A 13,835-nucleotide genomic window follows, 5' to 3' on the forward strand; every position below is an offset into this window, starting at 1 on the left:
TATAATGCTAAGCTGGTATTATCATGGTTTGTTTCCTCTGCACACTCACAGTGAGAAGCAAAACAATCCAGGTTGACGCATTCATTGTAAACCATTAATTATGCTTTACTAAGAAACCGGCCCATGGCAAAAGCAAATAGCAATTTAGTCTTGAAATTTTAAAACAGGTGATGCAAAAGTAGAATGCTGCTAGCCTGGAACAATTGACTGGTTGTTTTTGTTTTTAACCATGTAGTTAGGCATGCTTAACAAAATGCAGACCTTTGGGTTAAGCCCTGCAGAACTCTACTCATTGTCTGTGTACTTATTTAAAATCTGCTCCATGACTTTTACAGGAACAAAATGTGTCAGAGTTTAGTTTAGAGCCTTGTGTTCCCAGTACAGTATCAATGTTATAAGTGGTACACATTGGGTTGGACCTCAATTTATTGTACCATTTATAGAAGGACTCCTTTTGTGAAAGGAACTAAATAGTTTTGTTCCAACATATTCATTGCTTGTATTAAACTTACTACTAGTATTAAATTCTGGAAGCACTCCTGTTGTTTTCTCCCCCAGCCAACAGCCTGTTTTTAATCTTTTAAATCCCATTCTCAAGAGTTCCCAGTATGTATGTATTTATCCAAATTTCAGGTCATATGAGTAGGTATATCCAATTCATATGAATACATACTGTATATACATGCCTCTTAAATGCATTTACACACATTTTTAGGTTCTCGGGAAAATGTGCAGGTAAAATGGGCCCATTTCACCCTTGGGGTAAGAGCTTGCTATGTAAATTTACACAGATCACTTAAGGCCTGCTCAGGCACTAGTTTCTGAACCCTTTATGAGAATCTGGCTTGCTGGGTTAGGTCATATACGCCTGAAAGAGCCAAGGACTCACTTTCTCTTATGCTGTATTCATAAAGTAATACTTCAGGCCTATAGATTACTTCTGCAGTTGAGCACTTAGACAAAATAAATGCAGAACAAAGCTGCTTCTCTGTGTTGGCCTCTGCCTTCTTATAATGATGTATTTGTTTCCAGGGATATGGGGCTAGAATTGTTTAGGACTCATATAATTAGCGATCAGAAGGTCCAAAACAAGACCATCGATGGCATCCTTCTATTGGTTGAGCGAGAGAGGAGCGGTGAGGCTATTGACAGGAGCCTTCTTCGCAGCCTTCTCAGCATGCTTTCAGATCTTCAGGTAAGCAAGGGGATGCCCCATCACATCGAACCTGTACTTGTTGTGTTGTAAACTGCCCTGTGATCTTCTGATGATGGGTGGTATATGAATTTAATTAATAAATAAATTGAATGGATGGATGGATAATGTCAGAGTAAGCTGTGAGAGGATCCTAAGCAAATGACATTTCTGTTTTCCCCAGATTTATCAGGATTCTTTTGAACATAGATTCTTAGAAGAAACAAATCGCCTATATGCAGCGGAAGGACAGAGGCTTATGCAAGAAAGAGAGGTATTTTATTACCTTATTGCTCATGGGCACCATGGGGACATTAACCTCCTGCTTAATGAGGGCAGAACAGTAGCTCCCAATACTTGTTTTGCTGTGCTGACATGGGCTACAATTAAGTATTTCAGCAATAATACGACGGGATATAATAAAGCCCCTCCAATTTGGTTCTCAGACATTTTTTCCCAATAAAGGACATGCCATTCTCACCTTATTTAACTTTTCTCCATAATTTATTCAATCTGTCAGGTTCCAGAGTACCTCCATCATGTCAACAAACGATTGGAAGAAGAAGCAGACAGGATTATCACTTACTTGGATCAAAGCACTCAGTAAGTGTGTGGACTCCCTCAACCTGGTGTGTTAAACATGTTAAAAATGACCTCCTGGTTTCAGCATTTCTTTTTGCCAAAGTGTGGTTTAATTTCCTAGACATAAAGAATAATCTCAAGCAAGTGTGTTCTGACGCACTCACATCAGTTGTCAGAAATTACATAGTTTCCAGGAGAAAAGACAAGAGTTGACACCATTAAAACCATGCAAAACTTTAAAAAGTTCTGGGAATAAATTGTCAAAGATGATGAGAGTTGTAGCTCATCAACATCGGGAGGGCATTGCATTGGCTACCTCTGCTCTAGATGATTTGTCTGCTTTTATATAAAAGACAGGAGAGACCAAAAGCATTTTTTTACACGCGCACACACACATACAAACAACAACAACAACAATCTGGACCATAAACACATTGTTAACAAGTAATTGGGAATGTTATTGTTTGAAACATCTTGATGTTCCAGTTGGGTTGAAAATTGTTAACGGGTGAGCAAAAGAAATGTAATTCTAAACACTTTTTCCTATAGGAAACCACTAATTGCTACTGTAGAAAAACAGCTGCTAGGTGAACATTTAACAGCCATTCTACAGAAAGGTAACCTATCTTTCTTCATATAAATTATAAATCTTTCTTCTTAGTGCTTCTTCGGGGCTTTCAGTTCCCTATACTAAGCAGAAATGAGCCATTCAGGTTCTAAAATCCCCCCCCCCCCCGCTCGTTCATGAAATAGCACTGAGCAGTGTACACGAGGGTGACTTGCAAGCAGTGGCGCAGCAACGCCAGTTGGTACCCAGTGCGAAAAAATTTTGTCGCCTGCCCCCCCCCCCCCCCACATTGAAATTATTAAAAGGAAAAATACTTACAGTGGCAAGTGTTATTTTCTGGTTTATTTATTTAACATTGGGAGCAAAAGCACCTTAAATGTTTTTTTCCTAACTTTGTTCTCTGCAAATTTTGAAATCACATCAACTTCCAGAGTTGGTGGAATAAAACCCAGCCACCCCTCCAGCTGGACTCTGTACATGGAACCAGTTTTTGTGTGTGCTGCCTTCTTCCATTTCAGGAGGGATATGTGGGCTAGATGACCCTTTGGGGTCCCTTTAGTCCTACCATTCTAGGATTCTGTCACCACAGGCAGAAAAATGTCAGGCCAAACAAAATGTGTGGGCACCAATCCACATGGCTTCATAAGAAGACGAAACACATTCATGGAGCCATACCAATGGCTACCAGCCAGGATGGCTCTGCTCTGCCTCCACGGTCGGAGGCAGTGATGCTTCTGAATGCCAGTTGCTGGGAACCGCAGGAAGGGAAAGGGCTGCTCTTGTGCTTGGATCCTGCTTGCAGGTTTCCCCAAAGGGGGCATCTGGTTGGTCACTGTGAGAACAGGATGCTGGACTAGATGGGCCACTGGCCTGATCCAGTAGCAGGCTCTTCTGATATATGTATGGTATTTTGGTTGCTATTTTCCCCTAGAAAGGCCTTAGGAGGGAAAGTGATGACGGCCAGAGAATACAAAACCCTGAACTGACCAGGTGTATTCTGGCATGGAGGGGTAGCCAGATGAGAGAACTGCCCACTCTTTCCACAGCAGTGATTGACAAGTTGACAGTGGCAGAGGTTCCTGGGTTCAATCCCCACAGTCAGTGTCTGGTTGTGTGTGCCAGGAGCAGGTCAGTAATAACTCACATGGTGCCAGTAAAGTTAACTTATTCAAAGAAATAAACAGCTCAGGAGGCCAAGCCTAGTGAGCATACCAACTCTTTCCGGTAGATCTGATTCTGGACTGCTCTCTGCCACAGACTCTCCCAGCTCACTAAGGCCTATTTCCTCTCCAGCTTCCAACATTTCCTCCTCCCCATCTGCTCCCTCTTATCTGTCTGACCATTCATCATCTGCTACCCTTCCCCGGGCTCTGAGCCTTCTTCCCTTGGGGGTTCCCCAGCTGGTGCCTCCCAACAGTCCTGAGTCCAGCCCGTCCATGACTCCCACCAACATGTCTAGGTAGGGCTGAGAGAGAACCTAGAGAGACAATGTTGCCAGTCAGTGTAGACAGTACTGCACTGGATAGACTCAGTAACAGGCAATTTCCTATCTAAGGATCTGTAGAAAATTGCCATAGAATTGTAGAGTTGGAAGCTACACCCAAGGGTCACCTAGTCTAATCCCTGCAATGCAGGAATCTCAACTCAAACATCTAAGACAGATGGCCCTCCAACCTCTGCTTAAAATCCTCCAAGTAAGGAGAGTCCACCACCTCCTGAGGGAGACCATTCCACTGTCAAACTGCTCTTAACTGCTAGAAAGTTCTTCCTGACATTTAGTCTGAGCCACTTTTCTTGTAACTTGAATCCTGTGGTTTGGGTCAATCCAAAGAGGCTTCCTCTCCTCTTCCACCTCATGCATTCAACTGGAGGTGTCTGGTGTTAGAGCTGGGATCCCCCTTGCAAGACACAGGCTGCCTCAGAAGCCTTTCCATGCTAGCAGTCACTATGTGCTCCATCAGCAGAAAACGTTAGTTGAGGTTACTGCCTTGCATAAAGTTTATTTTATCCCCACAGCAGCCTTCGTTCAACTTTAAAAAAGGTGCTTCCCGCATCCAGCCCAGATCCAGCACCAGCAACACCCAGCATCTTGGGTCAGCTGCTGGAGCTCCCCCATTGATTTTTTTACCATTAATTTCCACAATTAACCACAAATAAAAAAGAATAAAAATAGTAAATCCCCCTCCTCCCAGTCCTCATACAGCAATAACACTTCAAAACCTTATATTTGAGGTTCTTTAAACCTTGAGACTTCCCTCCATTCCCTCTTCTGGTTCCATATATACAAAATTCTTCATTCAGGCTCAAATCTTGTCTGTTAAATTATCCCAAATTGCCTTCATCTCTTTAATCCATTCTAATTTCCACACAGAGAAAAGTCCCCTCAATTCCAAGCAAATTCCAAGCAAACCTTGTCAATTCCAAGCAAACCTTGTCCCTTGACATGATTTAAACTACTCAAAATACTCAGGGCCGTGTGAAATTAAGATAATTCACTCTGCCTTCTCAAAGCAGTCAGTTTTACAACAGTATCTTAACACTTTGTCTAGGCCACTTTCCCAGGAAACACTGCTTCCTGTACTTTCCCTCCAGCCCGGTTACCCATTACACGTATACAGTTTAAAATAAAACCGAAATTTCCAATTAACATTCAAAATACACAAATTTATATTAAAAAGAACACACACAAAAACAACAGAATGTCTAGAAAGTATAAGTAATGGCTTTTTCCCCTAGGGAAGAGTAGATAGTTCTCACTCATCCAATTCTCAATATAAGGAGTTGCAAACAACTGAAGATCTTTATAGTTTCTCTTTTCAGCAAAATATAGGCATATGCAGTCCTTTCAATGTTTCAGCCTCTCTGACCTGTTCCTATCTTTAAAGTTTCAGTTTATCTCTCCAAGCATTTTTATAAGCATACCCAGCTTCCAACTTTAAGAAGGCAGGGTAGAGGCTCTCAGACGCTGCCAGATTCTGCCTGGGTCCTGGCACCACCTTCCCAGCAATCTTTGTAGAAATAGTTTCTCCTATCAAAAAGACACAGGCATATCCAGTCCTTATTGATATTTCAGCTTCTCTAGCCTGTTCCAAACTTTAAAATTCCAATTTATCTATAAGAAATATTTGAAAACAAACTCAATCTTCTTTAAACCAATCAAGCCAAGGTGTATTCACAATCCACAGTTATAAATCCAGTTGAAGGTAATAAAGAATGGGTTTCAGTTAATTTTTAGTCTTAATGTCACACAGGCAAATATACCATTGATGCCTGCCTTGAGCCCCACCCCCCACTCTGCCACTGGCGACATTGGGCTCCCTGTCCCTATTGGGTCGACGCTGGTGTCCCCAGAAGCGCAGAGCAGGGTGCAACTCAGTCTCAACCCTACTCGGTTCCTTGAGGTATTGCGTGTGCGCCCTTTGCTTCGAGTAACTTCAGAGTTGCTTCAGAGACTAGTTCAGCCAGCATTTTGTCACCCCCCTTCCTGATTGCACCTGGGACAGACTGCACTCACCATACACCCCTTGCTACCCCCCTGCTTGCAAGTCCTGTCCTCATTGTGGGTAAGGAGCCACTGTAGTGCCTTCAGATGTGTTTCAGAATGAAAGCATAATATTCCTAAGAACAGAAAAAGAGAAAGTATGGGTATAGGTTGTCCGACTTGTCAACTTTCCGTGGAGGATAAGGGATAGGAGAGAATAAACTAAATGTTTTGCTTTCTTGCCTTTTAAAATGGTCATCATGCTTAAGACACCATGCTTTTCAAAGAGAATCACATTTTGCTTACTGTTATGGCGTGTGTGAAAGCATTGACATTGCTCCCTCTAGCTGTGCAGAATGGAAGTGTTTGTTTTGCTTTATCCCATCCTTTATCCTAGGAGTTTGTGAAAGGTGTACATGGTTATTCTCCTCCCCATCCCCAACCTTGCCACCATTTTTTTCAATGTTATCCCATTTTAATGATCATTCTTCACTAGAAATCATGTGGCAGGAGCAGGAGCCTCAGCAATAGATTTAAGACCCTCACTTCTGAAAACTGTCTCATCCAATGTGGTTTCTCAATTCATTTGTTGTCTCGCATTCAGTCTCCTCCCCACCTTTTAGACCTGTAGTTTCTTAAATATTCACAGTTGCCTTTGTTTCATTTGGAGTAATTAGTAACACATCTTTATCTTGCAGGTTTAAATCACCTTCTGGATGAAAATCGAATTCAGGATTTGTCTCTATTGTATCAGTTGTTCAGTAGGGTGAAAAATGGAGTGCAAGCTCTCTTGCAGCAATGGATTGAATATATAAAGGTATCAATATGTGACTTATTTCAAAAAGTTAACTTGGAGGAGCAAGTCTTAAATTTATTGAAGTGGGGAAAGATGACAGCAAAATCTTGGTTTATAAGCCATATATGACAAATCATGTGGCTAAGCTGTCGCCATAGTTTTCTAAAATATAGGCTGAACAAGTTTGCATCAACGTTGCAAACTTGCACAGTGGTGAGTCATCATCTCTGTTGGATCCATTGCATTCTGTTTCTTGACTTAACATTCTGAAAATCTTCATGGGTTAACTAAAAGCTCCCTGGCTGACTTTGTACCAGTTTCATTGAGTTATGGTGGTAATTAAATGGGGGTGTAGGAACCATGTACACCACCTTGAGCTCCTTGAACAAAGGGCAGGGTGTAATGAAATAGGCAATAAATTGGTTGGTGCATACTGCTTTTGTGTAAAGCATGCAATGTGTGTGCTTACGCACTGGGTCTTGTTCGAACTATGTGTGGCATTCAGCACAAGTGTGTTATAAATAACTTTCCTCCTTCACAGGCATTCGGCAGCACCATAGTAATCAATCCAGAAAAAGACAAAACCATGGTCCAAGAGCTACTAGACTTCAAGGATAAAGTTGATCATATAATTGACATTTGCTTTTTGAAGAATGAGAAGTTTGTTAATGCCATGAAAGAAGCCTTCGAGACCTTCATCAACAAAAGACCAAATAAACCAGCTGAGCTTATAGGTACTTCTTGTTTTTATTATTATTAATTATTATTATTAATTTATTTCAACTTATTAAGACTCCTAGTCTCCTAGTCTCAAGATGGTAATGGAAAGCTCAGTGAAGATGCTCAACCATTTTGCGGCAGCTGTAAAAAAAGATGAATTGCATGCTAGTAATCATTAGCCATCCAAAACAAAGCTGCTGCTAATACTATAGTGCTGTTACACAAATATATGGTGCAACCACACTTGGAATGCCCTGTACAATTCTGGTCCCCTTACCTCAAAAAGGATATTGTGAAACCGGAAAGGTTTCAGAAAAGGGTGTCCAAGATGATCAAGGGGATGAAGTAACTCCCCTTTGAGAAAAGATTGCAACATTTGGGGCTCTTTAGTCTGGAGAAAAGGCAAGTGATAGAAGACAGGATAGAGGTGTATAATATTACACATTGTGTATAGAAAGTGAATAGATAGAACCTTGCTCCCTTTCTCATGAGATCTGAACATCCAGTAAATCTGAATGTTGAAGATTCAGGACAGACAAAACAAAGAACTTTGGCTTCAAACAACACATACTTAAACTCTTAAATTCAGTTTCACAAGAAGTAGTGACAGCAACCAACTTGGACAGCAACTCCAGCACTCCTGGAAACAATCATATAATCACAGCTGGCACAATTATAATCTAGTTTAAAACATGGAAGAGAAATGCCTATTATAGCTAGCAGATATCTTGTGCAAGGTTGTATTTCTGAGTTTGGTCCTAGCCAGTCTAGTTCCTCTGATGGAGCTTTGCAGCCTCTTGGCTATGAGGGAATAAGAGGGCTGACTTCCGATCAGACCTGATACAGTGGTACCTCGGTTTAAGTACACAATTGGTTCCGGAAGTCTGTACTTAACCTGAAGCGAACTTTCCCATTGAAAGTAATGGAAAGTGGATTAATCCATTCCAGGCGGGTCCGCAGAGTACTTTAACTGAAAATACTCAAACCAAGGCGTACTTAAACCAAGGTATGACTGTATTTAAGAATTGGCCATACTTAGGAGCAGCAAGGTGGGATGGAGAAGGTGGTCGTTTTGAATGCTCAGAGTTTTAAGTTCCCTTTTGTTTTTCTGTTAGAACCGACAATGAGCCAGTAGAGGTTGTAGAACACTAGCCTAGTCAAGAGTAAACTAAGACTTGGTTTAGGAGTTCCTGCTCAGATCCATCACTTCCTTTTTGGTTTTGTTTCTTCAGCTAAGTATGTGGATTCAAAGCTTCGTGCAGGCAACAAAGAGGCTACTGATGAAGAGCTTGAAAAGATGTTAGATAAAATTATGATTATATTTAGGTTTATTTACGGTAAGACCTGGTCTTCTTCTTTACATTAGGCACCCATGCATATTAGCAAAAAATATAGGCCCCAATAATGCTGGCTGAATAAGACTTAATGAATCAAAAGCTTAACAGTTATTCTCCCAGCTTGTTTTGGGGCTTAGGTATGCATGAATCAGAGTTAAGTCTTAATTAAATACGCAAGATTGCATAACTCAGGTTCATTGCCTTAACCCACAGGAACTCATTTACGCACATCAATTTTTTAAATGAATCTGTAAACTACTTGTGTTGTTAAATACTTGGTGGGTCGGAATGCATAGATAGCAACTGGTTCTAGCATAGAACCACTCTGAGGAAATAAGAAGGTTGGGTCAAACCTTCCACTGAATCTCTCTGCCATCTCAAAATAATCTGCTATTAAGCCCCTACACCTGTATGGAATGAGGGGAGCTTCAGGGTTCCCCTTTGAAGACCACAAGTTGCTAATCCTTAACACAAAATGAGACGGTTGCAACATGTACTTGGAAAGGAGCTTTAAATCTACTTACTTCTCTTCTACAGGAAAAGATGTTTTTGAGGCCTTTTACAAAAAAGATTTAGCAAAGCGGCTATTAGTCGGCAAAAGTGCATCAGTTGATGCTGAAAAATCTATGCTTTCCAAGCTCAAACATGGTAAGGTTTTTTGTTTTATCTTCCACTAAATTTTTTTCTGTGTATACTTCTCATAGGAAATCCCCAATGTATGCTTTTGTACAATAAGTCACTTGAGTATTCTTTAGCCGTTGTGATGTGCACACTTTTTTCCTGCACAGAGCGCATTCCTATATAGAAAAAAAGCCATGTGTTCCTGAAAGACAGTGTCACTGTTGCTTTACTAGGACAGAGTAGTGAGGGAACAGCAGCGGAACCCATTTGCAGCAGTGGCCACCAAACCAGCCACCTCTGAGCAGCACTGCAATGCTGCCCTAATCTTCAACTTGAACTGAAACAGAAAATATATCTCTGCCGTCTTGTTAATGATGCGCTCTTAGTCACTTGTTGATAGTGACAAAATTCCTAACTGCAACTCAATACACAACTGTCCTTTTATAGAATGTGGAGCTGCTTTCACCAGTAAACTTGAAGGAATGTTTAAAGACATGGAGCTTTCTAAAGACATCATGATACAGTTTAAGCAGGTATGGGTACAAAGTGGCCATCCTTATTTCATCATTATCCGCTTGTGTTCAGTTACATCTGAAAAGGACATTGCAAGGACTCCCTCTTGCTTTGCTTTCTCACAACACGCATATCTGCCTTTCATAGAATTGTAGAGATGGAAGGGGCCACAAGGGTCATCTAGTCCAACCCCCTGCAATCCAGGAATCATTTGCCCAATGTGGGACTCGAACGCACAATCCTGGGATTAAGAGTCTCATGCTCTACCAACTGAAATACTCATACTTTAGTTCCATCAACACATTTTGGCTTCTGCGTGCCAAATTTGTAATACTGTTAAGGATTTTTGTTTTTTCTTGGAGCTAGTATGATGTAGCAGTAGATAAGGAAATTCAGCTTGAAAAATCTGGGTTTCAATTTCATGAAATTTACAGGGTGACCTATGCCCAGTTTCCATCTCTGTTAGTTTAAAGGCGATTGAGTGGGGAGGTGGGAGTTGATTTCTGCCACTCTGAGCTCCTTGGAGAAAGGATAGGATCTAAATATGGAGTGGGTGAATGGCTAATAATGCCTGTAGCTTGTTTGTAATTCTGTATGGCAATTCTGTCCATTTGATTCTGTTGTAGTATATGCAAAATCAGAATGTACCTGGTAACATTGAACTCACCGTGAACATCTTGACTATGGGTTATTGGCCAACCTATGTGCCTATGGAGGTGCACTTGCCACCAGAGGTAAGACAGCTGAACAACACTTCCAAAATTAAAGAAAAATTTATTACCCTTCTTTGACGTGGATGACTATAAACTACTGATTAAAATTAAACATTAGTTACCTATGAGGAAACTGGAAGATGGCCAAGAAATGTCTGAGATCGCATCAAGCTTTAGATTAGATATTTTGAGGGGAATATTTAAATTAAATAGGTTAAGTAAGTAATTTGGGAGCCTCTCCCTCTGTAGCAGTAAAAATAAATATACAAAACTTCGAGAAGAGTTGAAGCTTCTTGCACTTTTTTAAAAAAGTATATTTAAACAATTTGGGGTAGAGGTGACTTTATTAAATAATTCTCTTAAGCTGTGGCACAATAAAGATTCACTTAGTTGAAACTAGCAGTCCTTAATTGAAGATTAGAAACTAATTCTAATCTTAAACCCTTTTGGTTGTAAAATGCTAGTTTTTAAAATGACTTGAGTATAAAGTTTCATGGTACAAATATAATAGTGATAGAGCCTTTTCAAATAAGCAGTAAAAAAGTAGAGGGGGGGAAAGGGGCAGAACTAAGGAAATAGTAGTTGATCATTTCAACTTTAAGCTCATATTTTTCTTCTCTTCAGATGGTGAAATTGCAAGAGATATTCAAGACATTTTATCTAGGAAAGCACAGTGGGAGAAAACTTCAGTGGCAATCAACATTAGGACACTGTGTACTCAAAGCAGAATTTAAAGAGGTAATGTTTTCTTACCAGTATAGTGTTAATCACTCATTGAAGTGATTTAGTAAATATGGAATGTAACAGGACTTTTTAACTGATCAATCCCATTTTTTAAAATTGGTCTCTGGCTTTTGTTCAGCTTTGTTGAACCATTTCTGCCTTATTTCATTTAATGTGATTTCATTTCTTCATCAGTTCTGCCACCAACATCCTGTGCCATCACTTGGATTAAATGCCCATCTTTTGGTGAATACCCACAAGAACAAGGCTTTCCATGATCCATCAAAAGTATTCAATTAGGGTCATTCCCCCCCCAAAAAAATATATATAAATATAAATATATTTGTGGGGGGGGGTTGAACCCTGGATGAGCATAGACTTGTATTGGTTTCCAAGTTGTAAAATGATTTTATAGGTTGAAACCAGCACTTTGAATTGGGCCTGGAAACAGGGAAACATTAGGAAGATCTATAAACAGAATAGCTGGAGAATTGGGAAAACTGTCCTAACAAGGGTATGCTCAGTATAGATTTCAGCATTGTTAATTCAGGCTGTCTGAAATTTCACAACCACATTCATAGCCAATCCTAAACTGGTCTAAGTGCTTCAGATACATAGTTAAGGAAGGCAAACCATAGTTACACATTATATTTTCATAGGGCACAAGTACTCGGCTATAAAGACAACACAGTTGTCATGTGGATATTTCCTTTTCTGCAGAATGGATGTTAATTCTGCAAGCTGTAGGACTTTCCTCTGCATGCATATAGAACTATCATTAAACAAATTTCTTAAGTTTTCTAAGGAAATGCAGAAATGTTCTTATCATTCTTTTTTCTGACAGGGAAAAAAAGAGCTGCAGGTCTCATTATTCCAGACTTTAGTGCTGCTTATGTTTAACGAAGGTGAAGAATTCAGTTTAGAGGAGATAAAACAAGCTACTGGAATAGGTTAGTATTGGATGCTCCTTGTGGTATTTGAGTACTAGTGACTAAAAAACTAAACCATCTCCTTTCTATTCTAGAGGATGGAGAGCTCCGACGAACCCTCCAGTCATTAGCCTGTGGCAAGGCCAGAGTGCTAACAAAAAGCCCCAAAGGCAAAGATGTGGAAGATGGTGACAAATTTACCTGCAATGATGACTTCAGGCATAAGCTATTCAGGATAAAAATCAATCAGATCCAGATGAAAGAAACGGTACCTGTTGTTTCCCTCCCTCTTCAGATTATTGTCATATGTTTTCTGGTTGCCTGATCAGTGGCCTAAATCACCCAGAAGCAGATCAGTGGCAGCTATGTTGACTTTAGCTTTCCATTTACGCTGCTGGAGTCATCAGGAACTATTTGATATGCTAGAGGGAGGGGTTACATAAACCTCTTTTTCTGAGCTTGGGACATCAAGACACTTGCTCTTGACTCATTACAAACGAAAGCTGTCTTTTACATTAAATTAGATTTTCATTTTCCTAGCGTTTGGCAAAGCATCCATTTACATTGCATGCTTACTGGCTGAATTATTTATGACCATCAGTTCCTAGCTGGGTGGCTTGCTAGCTATAGCTTATTCTTATAATATACAGTAGCGCCTCTGCTTACATTACCCTTGGGTAACGTAAACTTGGGGTTGCAAAAGAGGCAAACTTGGAAGTGTTTCTTGCGCATGCGCAGAATCAGTCTGCCGCCACACACGCATGTGCAGAAGCGGTCCCTCCAGTTGCGGAAACCTCGGGATCTGACCGGAGTTCTGGAACAGATCCTGTCCGCAGCCAGAGGTACCACTGTACTGGTTTATTTCCATTTCCTTCCTGTCGCCAAACACCCTCTAAAAGATGACCAGGAAGAGGGTGGGAATAATGTTTCGTTGCAAATGTTTAAATTAGAGTTTGTTCTGAGCCACCAGGTCTTACACCCCACAGTTTTTCAGTTTCTGTTGGTGTTAAAAAATGTGTATCCTTCTCATTGACCCCCCCCCCCAGCAAAAAGACATAATATTTATTTTTTTATTTATTTTTTAAAAAATCACTTTCCATGCAGCTTTACCATTTAAAAACAAAAATAAACAGGACAGTGGTGTGTGTGTGTGTGTGTGTGTGTGTGTGTGTGTGTGTGTGTAAGTATGTATGTGTGTGTATATATATATATATATATGTCATAAAACACTAAAACTTCATTTGAATCAATGTAGCTGTAGTCACCAGTTTGGATGGCTTTAAAGAGGGGTTAGACAAATTAATGGAGGAAAAGGTTATCAATGGCTACTAGTAATGATGACCATGTACCTGTTCCAGTATTGTAGAGAGGATACCACTGAACACCAGATGTTGGACTTAGAATGGCCAATGGCTGTTGTGCTCATGCTCTGCTATAAACTTTTCAGTGGTGTCCAGTTCACCACTCCAAGAACAGATTGCTGGGTCAGCTAGACCTTTGGTCTGATCTAGCAGGACTCCTGTTTGTTCTTAGTCAGATATACAGTAATCAGCCCTTAGATACTATTGCAAAGGCCTGAACAAATAACAGCTTTTCAAACTGGTGCTTAAAATGCATGATAGTAGCCATACACAGTTATGGGAAAGGTATTTTAAAGGCA

At 40.4% G+C, this 13,835-nt stretch overlaps 1 protein-coding gene across 1 annotated transcript in view; it reads left to right on the top strand.

Moving 5' to 3' along the window:
* CUL4B (cullin 4B) overlaps window positions 1–13,835 on the top strand; it is a 30,430-nt gene that overhangs the window by 13,405 nt on the left and 3,190 nt on the right. The window contains exons 7-19 of the mRNA XM_035113778.2: window positions 1,033–1,195; window positions 1,377–1,466; window positions 1,713–1,795; window positions 2,324–2,391; window positions 6,522–6,640; window positions 7,161–7,353; window positions 8,572–8,676; window positions 9,214–9,324; window positions 9,745–9,830; window positions 10,437–10,544; window positions 11,148–11,261; window positions 12,091–12,196; window positions 12,271–12,443. Of these exons, the coding sequence (XP_034969669.2) occupies window positions 1,033–1,195; window positions 1,377–1,466; window positions 1,713–1,795; window positions 2,324–2,391; window positions 6,522–6,640; window positions 7,161–7,353; window positions 8,572–8,676; window positions 9,214–9,324; window positions 9,745–9,830; window positions 10,437–10,544; window positions 11,148–11,261; window positions 12,091–12,196; window positions 12,271–12,443 (1,519 nt within the window). The remainder of the gene's footprint in view (window positions 1–1,032; window positions 1,196–1,376; window positions 1,467–1,712; window positions 1,796–2,323; window positions 2,392–6,521; window positions 6,641–7,160; window positions 7,354–8,571; window positions 8,677–9,213; window positions 9,325–9,744; window positions 9,831–10,436; window positions 10,545–11,147; window positions 11,262–12,090; window positions 12,197–12,270; window positions 12,444–13,835) is intronic.

Source organism: Zootoca vivipara, chromosome Z (genome assembly GCF_963506605.1).
Source record: "Zootoca vivipara chromosome Z, rZooViv1.1, whole genome shotgun sequence".
In the NCBI taxonomy this organism is placed as follows: domain Eukaryota; kingdom Metazoa; phylum Chordata; class Lepidosauria; order Squamata; family Lacertidae; genus Zootoca; species Zootoca vivipara.